The 16,390-nt window shown below is 40.0% G+C and overlaps 1 protein-coding gene across 4 annotated transcripts in view; it reads right to left on the bottom strand.

Annotated features, from left to right (window-relative positions):
• The window catches only part of AFF4 (ALF transcription elongation factor 4), an 89,912-nt gene that overhangs the window by 29,054 nt on the left and 44,468 nt on the right, over positions 1-16,390 (bottom strand). For all 4 annotated transcript variants that reach the window (XR_007726211.1, XM_050792744.1, XM_050792746.1 and 1 more), the window contains one exon: positions 1,221-1,257. Coding sequence is in view for 3 of the 4 variants with exons in the window: in XM_050792744.1 (XP_050648701.1) it covers positions 1,221-1,257 (37 nt within the window). In the remaining variant the exon portion in view is untranslated. The remainder of the gene's footprint in view (positions 1-1,220; positions 1,258-16,390) is intronic.

The following is a 16,390-nucleotide window of genomic DNA, read 5'->3' as shown; positions in this document are numbered from 1 at the left end:
ACCTGTTTTGTTACAGAGGTATACGGTGAAGCCCAGACATTTGCAATGGTTCCCTCAATCTACACAACCACAATCTCTTGGGACCATATTTGAATTCCCTATGACCATCTTCCCCAGAAATTCTTCTGACAGGCCAAGAAAGTAAGGGTGAAGGTGAGGGTACAGCAGGCAGCAGACTTTCTACCCAGATCAGAAAACCAAGGAGGAATAAACAGGGACTGTACAAATATAACAAGAAAAGAGCCATGGTCAGCTAAATAAAATGACCCCTTCTTGTGTGGAGTTTTACCATCATGGAACCAAGTACTTTCATAAAGGAAGTTAAAAGAAAGAAGAATGACACTTGAGTTTACGAGGTGCCCATCAAATTGTATTCATGAACTGTTAGTTCAAATGCTTAATAAAAGTAGTGTATTTTGATCTCCAATGACCTGCAGTTCCTTAATTTTTAAAGAATAACAATTTTGGCCGGGCGCGGTGGCTCAAGCCTGTAATCCCAGCACTTTGGGAGGCCGAGACGGGCGAATCACGAGGTCAGGAGATCGAGACCATCCTGGCTAACACGGTGAAACCCCGTCTCTACTAAAAAATACAAAAAAAACTAGCCGGGCGAGGTGGTGGGCGCCTGTAGTCCCAGCTACTCGGGAGGCTGAGGCAGGAGAATGGCGTAAACCCGGGAGGCGGAGCTTGCAGTGAGCTGAGATCCGGCCACTGCACTCCAGCCTGGGCGACAGAGCGAGACTCTGTCTCAAAAAAAAAAAAAAAAAAAAAAAAAAATAACAATTTTTCAGCTCGATCCCCACTACTCATTAGATCATAAAAAAAAATTAGAATACCAGGTCATGGTGGCTCACACCAGTAATCCCAACACTTTGGGAGACGAGGCAGGTGCATCACTTGAGCTTAGGAGTTCGAGACCAGCCTGGGCAACATAGTGAGACCTATTCTACTAAAATTTAAAAAATCAGCCAGGCATAGTGGCATGTGCCCATAGTCCCAGCTACTCAGGAGGCTGAGGCAGGAGGATCACTTGAACCCTGGAGATCGAGGCTGCAGTGAGCTACAACCACACCACTACACTCCAGAAAAAAAAAAAAAAGAAAAATGAAAAAGGATATGACATGTAAAGGTATTACTAAAGTTACATATGGTGTGACCATGAAAATTGAATGTTCAATAAATAGCTTAATTTGAAAACCAAGAGGAAAAGAAATACTCACTTTGTTCTCCAGGGCCAAAATTGGACTGCTGAGATTCCTAAGAAAAGGAACATAAAATTATACAAAGTGACACTAAAAAAGAAAGGTTAATTCATGAAAAATGCTTAAATTACATAAAAACACTTCAAGTACTTGAAAAAGCACAGAAAGAATGCAATGATCCTGTCTGATCAGCCTTGGCAATTTTGTGATCAATAATGGACTTTCCCAGAGTCTAATACAAAAAGCATTAAGCCACCTAAATTCTTTATCATTCAATTTTTTCAGCAGCATCCATTGTAATCATATCCCTATTTAGAGCCCTTTATAAAATAAATAATTTTTGGCTGGGCGCAGTGGCTCAAGCCCGTAATCCCAGCACTTTGGGAGGCCGAGACGGGCGGATCACGAGGTCAGGAGATCAAGACTATCCTGGCTAACACGGTGAAACCCCGTCTCTACTAAAAAATACAAAAAACTAGCCGGGCGAGGTGGCGGGCGCCTGTAGTCCCAGCTACTCGGAAAATGAGGCAGGAAAATGGCGTAAACCTGGGAGGCGGAGCTTGCAGTGAGCTGAGATCCGGCCACTGCACTCGAGCCTGGGCGACAGAGCGAGACTCCGTCTCAAAAAAAAAAATAAAAATAAATAAATAAATAAATAAATAAATAAATTCAATTTAAAATTCTTGGTCTTAAGAAAACACTTCATTTAAAACTAAAGGTAATACTGAAGACAGTGTACTAAGTAAAAATAGCTGTATACGTTTATCCATTATAAGTATACCACTTTTTTGGGAGGCCGAGGCTGGTGGATCATGAGGTCAGGTGATTAAGACCATCCTGGCTAACACGGTGAAACCCCATCTCTACGAAAAATACAAAAATTAGCTGGGCATGGTGGCGTGCACCTGTAGTCCCAGCTACTCGGGAGGCTGAGGCAGGAGAACTGCTTGAACCTGGGAGGCGGAGGTCGCAGTGAGCCGAGATCACACCACTGCACTCCAGCCTGGCAACAGCACGAGACTCCATCTCAAAAAAAGAAAAGCATACCACTTTTATGGACTAAAAAAACCCATATGGATATTTCCATGTCATTTTAATCCCTCCTTCTCCCTGCTCCCAATATTTTATATACATTAGCAACATGAGGAAGAGATGGTCATTTACTTCCATGTAAGCCTTGTAACAGCATAGTGTCTGGCACTCAGGAAGTGCCAATAAAAAGAAGTCAAAATGTCACCCTCAGTGAAATATGGCTTTCCAAACTCAATTTTCACGACCAGAACAGCTGTTCCATGTGTGTACACTATGCATTTCTCAAAATTAAATCTGGGTACAAGACATAGCACTAAAATTACACAAATATTCCTAAAAGCCTACTTAAAAATAAGCATACTCTTCCTTTAGTTACAGAACTGTCTGTGAAAGAACAATATAGTTTTGCTGTTAAAAAAACATTAAAAACCTCTTTCTATACTCAACGGATTTTCCAAGAGGATGCCAAGACCATTATATGGGAAAGAATAGTCTTTTTAACAATGGTGCTGGGGGAACTGAATAGCCATGGGCAAAATAAAGCTGGGACTTTATATTACATCATTTAAAAAAAAAAAAAAAAAACTCAAAATGGACCAAAGACCTATAAATGTAAAAGCTAGAGCTATAAAATCCTTAGGAAAAAAACACAATGCCAAATCTAAATGACCTGGGATTTGGCAAGATAAACTGGACTTAATCAAAATTAAGAACTTCTGTGCTTCAAAGGCTGCTATCAAAAAAGTGAAAAGACAACTCACAGAATGGGAGAAAATATTTGCAAATGATGTATCTGATAGGGGGCTGGTATCCACAATATACTATAAAGAGCTCTTACAATTCAATAACAAGACAATCCAATTAAAAAACAGGAAAAGGGCCTGAATAAACATTTACCCAAGGAAGACATATAAATGGCCAATAAGCAGATGAAAAGATGTCTCACACCCGTCATCACGGAAATACAAATCAAACCTACAATGAGATACTACTTCTCACCCACTAGGATGACTAGAATCAAAAAGACAAATGTAACAAGTGTTGACAAGGATGTGGAGAAATCAGAACCCTGGTGAGAATGTGAAATGGTACAGCTGCTTTGGAAACATTCTGGCAGTTCCTCAAATAAGTTAACACAGAATTACCACATGACCCAGCCATTCCACTGTTAGGTATATAACCAAACAAAATGTAAACGTCCACACAAACACTTCTATATAAGTGTTTATAGCAACATTATTCATAATAGCCAAAAAGTGGAAACAACTCAAATGTCCATCGGCTGATAAACGTATACACAAAATGTGATATATATCCATATACTGGAGTATTATTTGGACATAAAAAGGAATGAAGTACGGTTACATGCTACAACTTAGGTGAATCTTGAAAACATAATGTTAAGTGAAAGAATCTTGTCACAAAAGACCATATACTACGTTATTCTATTTATATAAAATGTTTAGAACAGGGAAATTATAGACATAGAAGAGATTAGTGGTTGCTTAAGGCTAGGAAGGAAGATAGACGGAAAAAGGGAAAACAGTTAAAGGGTACAGTTTCTTTTTGAGTTGATGATTTACAAACTCAAAACTACTGAACTCTACACTTGAAGTGGGTGAATTACATGGTAAGTGAATCACATCTCAGTACTGCTGTTAAAAAACTGTAAATAGAGCAGTGGGCAAGAGGTCACTTTTGTGACTTTTGTTTAAAATGAAGATTCCAGGATGGGTGTGGTGGCTTACGCATGTAATCCCAATACTTTGGGAGGCTAAGCAGTGAGGATCACTTGAGGCCAGGAGTTCAAGACCAGCCTGGGCAACATACCAAGATCCTATCTGTACAAATAATAAAAATAAAATAAAATGAAGATGTATTAACCCCTTGAATTGTTTATTGTCTTATATTCATTTACTTGATAAATGGCCTAAAAGTTAATAGCCCCATATTCCAAATAATCTCTGATTTCTTTGTCTTATATCTGACAATAGTCAGCAGGTCCCCAAACACTACTGGATTCTGTCTCTTAAACACCCACCAACCAAAGGCAAGACTGTCTGAACTGGAAAGACTTCAGGTCCTCATCTTTTTTACCTACAATGGCCTTCTAATGGATCTTCCTAGCTCTAGTCTCTTTTCTTTACTCAACTACAGCCTCCAATTTACCCTTCTACAGCCCAAGTCTTAGTATGTGTCATCACTGTTCTCCTATTTTTCGCAGAACCTCCGATGACTTTTTGTTTTTTCCTAGGGATGAAACCCAAACTCTCTGGCATCACACTTAGCCGTGTATCAAAGTACTGAGAAAACAATAAGCAAAAACTGACAAGGGCCCTGCCCCCAAGGAGCTTAACCCCTATTTGAATGTCAGTAATGACTACCTTTGTAAGCACTCACACAAATCCAAGTAAAATGGCAACTGTAATAAATACAATGAAGGGCAAATACACAGAATTATATTAAGAGTTTGTAACTGTGCATGCATGTATACCTGTGTGCGTGTGTGCGTGTGTGTGTCTATGTGTATGATCTAGCCAGGAAGATGAGCAAAGGCTTCCCTGAGGAACTGCCATTCAGACTGAAATTTGAAGGATATATAGGAAATAAACTGGGAAAGGAAGAGATAGGCTAAGTGCTGCAGGGAGAGAGAAAACATGTGTCAAGTCCAGCTTAAAGGGAAGACCATGGCTGGTACAAGGAACTTAAAGGCAGCCCACAGAGAGGAAAAAGTAAAGGTGGAAGAGTGGTGAGACATGAGACTGAAGACCTAAAATGCTAGATCACATGGTTTACAGACCTTATAGGCCATATTAAAGATCTGTGTGTGTGTAGCTTATTAAGTAGGAGAGTTACACAACTACATCTGCATATTGTGAAGACCATCTCACCTACTAAGTGGATAACAGCTTTAAGAAAGCTAGAATGGAGTTAAGGATACAAAATGAGGTTACTGGAGTAGTATCAGTAGGAGGTAACTACAGCTGAAAGTTTGTCTTCAAGCTTTTTTTTTAATCATATACTCCATTACTAAGAAATTTTTCCATTTGTATCTTCAAAATATGTATAGAATATGCATTACTACTTAACATATGTATAAATACTGTAATTTTAAAGGCATAACAAAAATTAAATACCATTTTTAGAGTAATTTTTAAATTATATTTACGAAAGACAACAAAACCTTTCTAACACACAAAAATATAATGCTTCAAAGGTATGACACTAAGATGGACTTACTTTTGATATCTGGTTTCATTAGATGCCACAAAGATATAGTTATACTCATGGAAGAAATACTATGTTTATTAAATCACAGTAACAAAATTTCAGCCCTATACATTAATTATGTAAAGGATTCTATTGAAGTTGAATTAGATTTCCATGTTCCCTGGTGTAAATCATTTAGGAAAATAAATTAGAAGGTTGCATTTTAATCTTTTTAGCAAATAGGTTCAAACCACTGAATAGCAATTTTTTTCAGCTCTTTAAAGTTTGCACATTAGAACTGTGGTTTTTGGTAACAAAAAACTAAAAATACATAAACGACGACAATATTATTTTTTAAGTGTTATTTTCCTAGCTCGTGTGTGTGTGTGTGTGTGTGTGTGTATATATATATATACACTTGTATATATATCTATACACTATAGATACACACACACACACACATATATATATATATTTTTGAGACAGAATCTACTTCTGTCACCCAGGCTAGAGTGCAGTGGCGTGATTTTGGCTCACTGCCACCTCCAGCTCCCAGATTTAAGCGATTCTCCTGCCTCAGCCTCCCAAGTAGCTGGGATTACAGGCACCCACCACCAAGCCCAGTTAATTATTGTATTTTTAGTAGAGACAGGGTTTCACTGTGTTGGCCAGGCTGGTCTCGAACTCCTGACCTCGTGATCCACCCATCTTGGCCTCCCAAAGTGCTGGGATTATAAGCGTAAGCCACCGTGCCCAGCCACTCAAGTATATTTTTTAGGGAAGCAGTTACTTCATTCATTGTTAAAACATCATTTTTTTTTTTTTTTGAGACGGAGTTTCATACTCCTATAGGATGTTTCATACTTGTTGCCCAGGCTAGAGTGCAATGGCGTGATCTCTGCTCACTGCAAACTCCGTCTCTTGGGCCGCAAGTGATTCTCCTAAGTAGCTGGGATTATAGGTGCATGTCACCACACACAGCTAATTTTTGTATTTTTAGTAAAGATGGGGTTTCACCATGGTGGCCAGGCTGGTCTTGAACTCCTGATCTCAGGTGATCCAGCCGCCTCGGCCTCCCAAAGTGCTGGGATTACAGGTGTGAGCCACCACACTCGGCCAACATCATCTTTACTCTGAAGAGAGAGGGGGGTTTAATTATTTTTTTAAAAATACATTATGAAAAGACACATATAGCATATTTGGTGGTGGTATGCATGTGTGTGTGTGTATGTGTGTGTGTCTGTGTGTGAGAGAGATAAAAAGAGAGAGGTGTCTAACTCATTTTTAAGTCGAATAACTGATATCACGAAACAACTTCTATGTTAGTGTAAAAAATATTCAGATTCATTCCTCATTTCATTACAGAATATATTGTACAGAGCATGATTCTATAACCGAGTTGAAGATATTCCACAGTTCCAGACATTTCTGGCTTTAACATCATTGTTCCAATACTGCAACTGTGCATAAACTGCACTTGTACCATTACTCTTGCCTTGTCCTGGGTCCCTTTTTGTAATTCCTGTTAAAGCAGCCACCGTATCAACAGTGGCATGTGGAAGGGCAAGAAAAAGAGGGAAGGAGACGGGGAAGAGGAGATGATAAGATAAAGATTTGTGAAGCACCTAGGTAAAGAGGTTCTAAGTAAAGAACAGAATACAAAGAGAAGACAACGTATGTCTAAGTGTGATGCACACAACTACACATCCAATTAAACACTAATAAATAATTCCTATTGCTTTCTTTTGTATTACTGCTTTCTACAAGCAAATATTTGGTATAGGCAAAACACATTTCTTGTTTCACACTTCCTTATAGCATCCAGCAAAATACCAGGGAAAAATAGCAAATATGAATCAATATTTAGTAAGTTTTGTTCTAAACCAAAGGAATGACTGAGGAATCACATGGAACAGAGGGATTGAATTGTTTTTGTTTTTAAATGGGACCAATTCAAGGAGAGAGATGAATACACTAAACCAGCTCCCCAAAATGATCCTAAACTTAGCACCATTTGCCACCTGTGAAGTGCTCTTTCAGACTCATCAATGGTGTAAAGTGTTTTCTGATGTGTTCCTTATCTTCCCACATCTTGCTAACACTCCTCTACTTCTCCTTTAAACTCTAATTGGTGTCACCTCCTGTAGGATGCTAAACCCAAATTCCCTAGATATAACAACTTTCTCCTTTCTCAGTCCTCTCATTGAACTTGGTACATATAGCTAGTGCACATGGAGAGTAAGTACCTATTAAAGTATCACACAGAGCTTTTAGCTATATTACACATGAAGTTGCACCAACTTAAATTCGGAGAATGAGATAAGCTATCAGTAAGAAGCAACCCACCTTAGCGACAATCAGTCAGTAGCTGAGGTGTCTCACAAACACCAAAATCTAAACACTGTTACTTGAGTATATATATCCAAATTCAGTTAACAAACATTCATTGAACAGCTACTTTGTGCCAGAACTATTCAAAGTATTGGCACAGCATTTTCCTATGTTCTTTAAATACCCATCTTAGAGCAAGAACATTTAAATTATACAGTGTTCTATCTCCAGTGTCAAGAACACTGCTGGAGGTTGTTCCAAACATGGTGAATAAGTGCAAAGGCAATCAAAATCTTTAATATTCTCCAAACTATCACTGGAAAATCTCCCAAGCTATCCCTAACTATACCCATATTCTCTGCTTCCCTCTGGTGCCAATGAAGTAGTGGTGCTCTATTCTAAAGCTACTCTCCTCTACGTGGACACTGAATCTTAATTGCTCTTGTGAAGATCTCCTAAGGTCACCTCCTCTCTTTCCCATGGATCATTTGTTTTTCCCTTTCTACTAAACTATCAGCATTATAAAAATAACAAAATATCTTCATCTTATAAAAACACTCCCCTGACATACCAAGACCATACAGTTCTTGGTACCACATTCTCTGTTCCTTTTTACAGTAAATGCTTCAAAAGACACTTACTCTGGTATCTTTTGAACCTAGTACAACTAGTCTTTTACCCTCATCTTTCTACTAAAACTCTTTGTCATTAATAAAGAACAAATTGTCAAATCTCATGCCAGGAACATAGAAGTTAATAAGTATCTGTTTAATTAATAAATATATAAGCATTATCAAATTTTTATAAAAACATGTCTAACATAAAAATATATATTAAATGTGTAATAGCAGATTAGACATCGCAGAACAACAGATTAGTGAACCTGAAGACACAGCAATACAAACCATCCAAAATGGAGCAATACAATATAAGATCCACCCCCCGCCAAAAAAAAAAGAAAAAAAAAAAGAAAGAACAGAACATTAGTGAACTCTGGGACAACTTTAAGGGGCCTAATATACATGTAATTGGAGTCCTTGAAGAAGACGAGAAAAGGGGAGAAGAGGGTAAAAAAAAAAAAAAGTGAGTAACAGTTTCTCAAATTTGATGGAAACTATAAGTCCAAAGTTTCAAGAAGCTGAACAAACCCCAAGCACGAGAAAGATAAAGAGAACTACAGCAGAACATATCATAACTGAACAGATTAAAAGCATGATTAAAAAAAAAAACTTAAAAGCAGCCAAAAAAAAAAAAGGACATTTTACATATAAACAAAGAAAAGAATGACAACAATGTACGTATCAGAAACAATGCAAGCTGGCAGACAGTGGGGGCAAGGTCCTCAACCTAGAATTCTATAGCTGGCAAAAACACTTTAAAAAATAAAAAAGGAAAGGCAAAATAAAGATTTTTTCAAAGTACTAAAAGAAATATTCAAGTCCTCCAGATAATAGTAAAATGGGCCAGGTGCAGTGGATCACACCTGTAATCCCAGCACTTTGGGAGGTGGAGGTGGGTGGATGACCTGAGGTCAGGAGTTCCAGATTGTCTCCACTAAAAATACAAAAAAAAAAAAAAAATTAGCCAGGCGTGGTGGCAGGCACTTGTAATCCCAGCTACTCCGGAGGCTGAGGCAGGAGAATTGCTTGAATCAGGGAAGTGGAGGTTGCAGTGAGCCAAGACTGCACCACTGCACTCCAGTCTGAGTGACAGAGCACGACTCTGTCTCAAAAAAAAGTAAAGATAACAAACTGTGTGTTTATTTATTTAGAGACAGGGTCTCACTGCCACCCAGACTGGAGTGCAGTAGAGTGATGATGGCTCACTGAGGCCAAGACCTCTGGGGCTCAAGCTATTTTTCCACCTCAGCCTCCTGAGCAGCTGGGACCACAGGTACGTATTACCACACTCAGATCATTTTTTTATTTTTTATAGAGACAGGGTCTCACTATGTTGCCAAGGCTGGTCTCAAACTCCTGGACTCAAGTGATCCTCCTTCCTCGGACTCCCAAAGTGCTAGGATTATAGGTATGAACCTTTGCACCCAGCCTAAAAGATAATAGATGGTTTAAATAAAAAATAGTAACAATATTGTGCCACTCCCGCCCCCGCCCCCTTTACTGCTCCCACCCCCCCTCCCAACCCTCCCCTCCACTCATCACCACCCTCACCGCCACCGCCACTTTATACTTTATGTGGAAGTAAAACATAAACAACAATAATACAGATTCTATGAGGGGAGAAATGCAAGTATAATGACAATAGGGTCTTATACAGTAGAAAAGGAAGGTATAAAATCACTTGAAGATAGACTGACACATATACACACACACAAAAAAAGGCCTGATGAGACAAACAGAAATCAAAAAGCAAGATAGTAGATTTAAGTCCAATTGTATCAATAATCACATTAAATGTAAGTGGTCTGAACACCCTAAAGAGCAGAGTGTCAGATTATATTTAAAAAGCATAACAAAATCATATACTACCTACAAGAAATGCATTTTAAATACAAGAACATAAACAGGTTAAAAGCAAAAGGCTGGAAAAAAGCATACCATGCTAACATTAAATAAAAGAAAGTTGGGGCTGGTCCTATTAATATCAAAGTAAATTTTACACAAAGAATATTATCAGGTTTAAAAGGGGTTGTTTCATAGTAACAAAGGCTCAACTCCTTAAGAGGTAACAATCCTAAGTGTTTATGCACCTAAAAACAGAGTCTGAGAAAGCATGAGGAAACAAAGCAAGAACATATATACAAATCCAAAATTAAAGTTGGAATCTACTCTCAATAATAGATCATTGATAGAATAAAATTAAAATGAGTAAGGATATAGAAGATTGGTATAAAATTATAAGCCAACTTGACCTAACAGGATACTCCAGAGACAGGGTCTTTCTCTGTCACCCAGGCTGGAGTACAGTGGCATGATCATGGCTCACTGTAGCCTTGACCTCTTGAGCTCAGGCAATCCTCCCGTTTCAGCCTTCTGAGTAGCTGGGACTACAGATGCCCACGACCGTGTGCGGCTGATTTTTAAATTTTCGGTAGAGATGAGGTCTGGCTATTGCCTGGGCTGGTCTCAAACTTCTGGCCTCCAGGGATCCTCCCACCTCAGCTTTCCAAAGTGTTGGGATTACAAGCGTGTGCCACCACACTGGCTGGAATACACATTCTTTTCAAGTGTACACAAAACATTAGCAAAAAAAGACAATAATCTGGGACATGAAATAAGTCTCAACCTCATACAATGTATGCTTCATGACCACAATGGAATTAAATCACAAATCAATAACAGAAAATATGCAGAAAATCTCCAAATATTTGGGAACCAACACAATTAGAAATAATCCAAAAAACAAGAAATCAGGACGGGCATGGAGGCTCATGCCTGTAACCCCAGCACTTTGGGAGGCCGAGATGGGCAGATCACTTCAGGTCAGGAGTTCAAGACCAGCCTAGCCAACATGGTGAAACCTCGTCTCTACTAAAAACACAAAAATTAGCCAGGCATGGTGGCACATGGCTATAATCCCAGCCCCTAGGGAGGTTGAGGCAGGAGAATCACTTGAATCCAGAAGGCGGAGGTTGCAATAAGCTGCGATTGCTCCCACTGCACTCCAGCCTAGAGGACAAGAGCAAAATTCCGTCTGGGAAAAAAAAAAAAAGAAATAAAGAAATTAAAAGGTGTGTTTGTTTCTTTTTGGAGAGGGAGTCTTGCTCTGTTGCCCAGGTCAGAGCACAATGGCTTGATCTCAGCTCACTGCAACCTCCACCACCAAGGTTCAAGCGATTCTCATGCCTCAGCCTCCCGAGCAGCTGAAATTACGGGTGTGTGCCCTACCATACCCAGCTAACTTTTGTAGTTTTAGTATAGATGGGGATCCGCCATGTTGGTCAGGCTGGTCTCAAATTCCTGACCTCAGGTGATCCACTAGCCTGGGCCTCCCAAAGTGCTGGAATTAACTGGTGTGAGCCACTGCACCCGGCCCTCAAAAGGTATTTTGAACTGAATAAAAATGGGTATGGTGGTTCACACCTGTAATCCCAGCACTTAGGGAGGAGAAGACTCCATCCTGAAATTAAAAAAAAAAAAAAAAACTACATCAAACTTTGTGACATGCAGATAAAGTATTAGAGGGATGTTTTTACAATAAAATCTTGTATTAGAAAATAAGGGCTGGATGCAGCGGCTCATGCCTGTAATCCCAGAACTTTGGGATGCCGAGGTGGGTGGATCGCTTGAGGCCAGGAGTTTGAGACCAGCCTGACCAACATGGTGAAACCCAGTTTCTACTAAAAATACAAGAATTAGTCAGGCATGGTAGTGTATGTTTATAATCCCAGCTACTTGGGAGGCTGAGGCAGGAGAATCCTTTGAACCCGGGAGGTGGAGGTTATAATGAGCTGAGATCATACCACTGCCCTCCAGCCTGAGCAACAGAGCGAGAATCCATCTAAAAATAAATAAATAAATAAAATAAGAAAATAAGAAAAATCTCAATTATATGACCTTAGCTTCCACCTCAAGAAATCTGTTAAAAAGACGAGCAGGCCGGGCACAGGGGCTCATGCCTGTAATCCCAGCATTTTGGGAGGCTGAGGCAGGCAGATCATGAGGTCAGGAGTTTGAGACCAGCCTGACCATCATGGAGAAACCCCGTCTCTACTAAAAATACAAAAATTAGCCAGGCACAGTGGCATGTCCCTATAATCTCAGCTACTCAGGAGACTGAGGCAGGAGAATCGTTTGAACCCAGGAGGTGGAGGCTGCAGTGAGCCAAGATCACACCACTGTACTCCAGCCTGGGTGACAGAGCAAGACTCTGTCTCAAAAGAAAAAACAAGAAGAAGAAGAACAAATTAAACCATAAAAAAGCAGAAAAGTAAAAGATCAGGGTGGAAATCAATGCAATAAAAAACAAAAAGAACAGAGAAAGAAAAAGCAGCTCTCAAGAAAACTGACCATCTCTAGCCAGGGCACTCAAGAAAAAGACAAGAAAACAAATTACCACAATAGGTAATAAGATAAGTCCTATCATAATAAAATATGTTAAATGTATAAGGGAATATTAGAAAAAATTTACAACAATTTGTTAACTTTGATAATTCATAGATAAAATGGACAAATTCCTTGAAAGATATAAACAACCAAAGATCATTCAAGGAGAAATAGGTAACATGAGTAGCCCTATAGCTACTAAAGAAGTCTAATTTTTGCTTAAAAACCATCTTACAAAGAAAGCTTATATCCAGAGGTAAATTCTAACAAACACTTAAAGAAAAAAATACCACTTCTGGCCGGGCACAGTGGCTCATGCCTGTAATCCCAGCACTTTGGGAGGCCGAGGCAGGCGGATCACGAGGTCAGGAGATGGAGACCATTCTGGCTAACACAGTGAAACCCCGTCTCTACTAAAAATACAAAAAATTAGCCAGGTGTGGTGGCGCATGCCTGTAGTCCGAGCTACTCGGGAGGCTGAGGCAGGAGAATGGCATGAACCCGGGAAGCGGAGCTTGCAGTGAGCCAAGATTGCGCCACTGCACTCCCGCCTGGGTGACAGAGCAAGACTGTCTCAAAAAAAAGAAAGAAAGAAAGAAAAAATACCATTTCTATGCACACTATTCCAGAAAATGGAAGGGGAAGCAATTATTTCCTAATCTATTCTATAAGGCCATCATTACTCAGATACCAAAACAAGGCAAGGATATGAAACCATTCTCACAGGGTTAAACAGAATTCTGGACAAAAATACAATTATAATTAAGCATTAATTATACTGCACTTCGACTCACTTGTTTTGTTTTTTTGTTTTTTTGGGTTTTTTTTGAGATGGAGTCTCGCTCTGTCACTCAGGCTGGAGTGCAGTGGTACGATCTCGCATCACTGCAACCTCCACCTCCTGGGTTCAAGCAATTCTCCTGCCTCAGCCTCCTGGGTAGCTGGGAACTACAGGCACCTACCACCATGCTCGGCTAATTTTTCTATTTTTTGTAGAGACAGGGTTTCACCATATTGGCCAGGCTGGTCTTGAACTCCTGACCTTGTCATCCCCCCACCTCAGCTTCCCAGAGTGCTGGGATTACAGACGTGAGCCACCACACCTGGCTGACTCACTTCTTTGTAACAGAAAGTCACTAACACTAGATACTGACCATCGGAATCCCCATTGTTCCTACAGATAGAATTTCTGAAATTAGAAACTTAAAGCTTTTGTTTAAGAATTGCTTAAGGCTAGGTGTGGTGGCTCACATCTGTAACCCCAGCACTTTGGGAGGCTGAGACAGGTGGATCACGAGTTCAGGACCAGCCTGGGCAACACTGGGAAACCCTGTCTCTACTAAAAAATACAAAAATTAGCTGGGCGTGGTGGCGGGCACCTGTAATCCCAGCTACTCGGGAGGCTGAGGCAGGGAGAATCACTTTAGCTAGGGAAGCAGAGGTGATAATGAGCTGATACCATGCCACTGTACTCTAGCCTGGGTGATAGAGTGAGATGCTGTCTCAAAAAAAAAAAAAAAAAAGAGTCGCTTAAGCAGGACAGTCTCAGTAGCTCATGCTTATCAACCCAGTGCTTTGTGAGGCCTAGGCAGGAGGATTGCTTTAGGTTAGGAGTTTGAGACCAGAATGGGCAACATCATGAGACCATTTCCACAAAATTTTTTTTTTAAAAATCAAGAGTTGCTTAAGCACAGTGGAACAGCTGAAGCCAACCAGTTTAAAGATCCCCACAGAGGAACAAAATTAGCATGAGAATACTGCTTGTACATCTTCCCAACGCATGATTTCACCCAGCATTCTTTGACAAATCAATGATCTTAATACTTCAGCCCACTCCATAATCCTTAAAAGCCATGGTCTCAACTCTTTGGGAAGACAGATTTGAGGTTTCCTCTCATCTCTTTGTTTGAAGGCCCTATAATTAAATTCCTTCTCTGCAGCAACCCAGTGTCTCTGTTATTGACTTGCTGTGTGCATCAGACAACAGACCTGTTATGGTTACAGATGTAAGAACAGAACAATACAGACCAAAATAGCCCAGGAATACAGATGCAAAAATTAGAAAAAACTTTTAAAATCAATTTCAGCACTATAAAAAAATACATCATGACCAAGTAGAGTTTATATCAGGAATGTAATATTGATTTAACATTTAAAATTTAACCAATGTTTTTTATTTTTATTTTTTGAGATGGAGTTTCACTCTTGTTGCCCAGTGGAGTGCAATGGTGCAATCTTGGCTCACTGCAACCTCTACCTCCTGGGTTCAAGCGACTCTCCTGCCTCGGCTTCCCGAGTAGCTGGGATTACAGCCAAGTGCCACCACGCCCAGCTAATTTTGTATTTTTAGTAGAGATGGGGTTTCTCCATGTTGGTCAGTCTCGTCTCGAACTCCTGACCTCAGGTGATCCGCCCGCCTCAGCCTCCCAAAATGCTGGGATTACAGGCGTGAACCACCACGCCTAGCCAAATTTAACCAATGTTATTCACCATATTAATACAAATAAAAACAGGAAAATCTTATGATCGTTCCAATAGATTTAAAAAGTATTCAACAAAATTCAAAATTCATTCCTAATGAGAACTCTTAGGCAAAGAGGAATAGAAGAATTTCCTTAATGTAATAAATGACATCCACAAAAAGCCTACAGCTAACATCACACTTAATAATGAAAGACTGGATACTTTCTCCTCTATAGTAAAAAATAAGGCAAGAATGTCTGATCTCACTACTGGCATTCAACATCATACTAGAGATTCTAGCTAGTGCAATAAAGCAAGAATATAAAATAAGGCATTCATTTGAAACAAATATAACATCTTTATTCACAGGTGAAATGACTGTCTAAGTAGGAAACATGGTATCTACAAAAATGCTATTAAAATTAAGTAAATTTAGAAAAATTACAAGATAGGCCGGGCGCGGTGGCTCAAGCCTGTAATCCCAGCACTTTGGGAGGCCAAGACAGGCGGATCACGAGGTCAGGAGATCGAGACCATCCTGGCTAACACGGTGAAACCCCGTCTCTACTAAAAAATACAAAAAACTAGCCAGGCGAGGTGGCGGGCGCCTGTAGTCCCAGCTACTCGGGAGGCTGAGGCAGGAGAATGGCGTAAATCCGGGAGGCGGAGCTTGCAGTGAGCTGAGATCCGGACACTGCACTCCATCCTGGACGACAGAGCGAGACTCCGTCTCAAAAAAAAAAAAAAAGAAAAATTACAAGATAAAACATAAAATTACACATGAAAGGTATTTCTTTTCTTTTCTTTTTTTTTTTTTTGAGACAGAGACTCACTTTGTCGCCCAGGCTGGAGTGCAATGGCGCAATCTTGGCTCACTGCAACCTCCGCCTCCCAGGTTCAAGGAATTATCTTGCCTCAGCCTCCCAAGTAGCTGGGATTATAGGTGTGTGCCACCGCACGTGGCTAATTTTTGTATTTTTTAGTACAGATGGGGTTTCACCATGTTGGCCAGGCTGGTCTCGAACTCCTGACCTCAGGTGATCCTCTTTAGCCTCCCAAAGTGCTGGGATTACAGGCATGAACCACTGCATCCGGCCCATGAAATGTATTTCTATAAATTAGCAAGGAAAAATCAAATACTGAAAT

Source organism: Macaca thibetana, chromosome 6 (genome assembly GCF_024542745.1).
Source record: "Macaca thibetana thibetana isolate TM-01 chromosome 6, ASM2454274v1, whole genome shotgun sequence".
NCBI classification, from domain to species: Eukaryota; Metazoa; Chordata; class Mammalia; order Primates; family Cercopithecidae; genus Macaca; species Macaca thibetana.
This window is presented reverse-complemented; position numbering and strand designations above follow the sequence as displayed.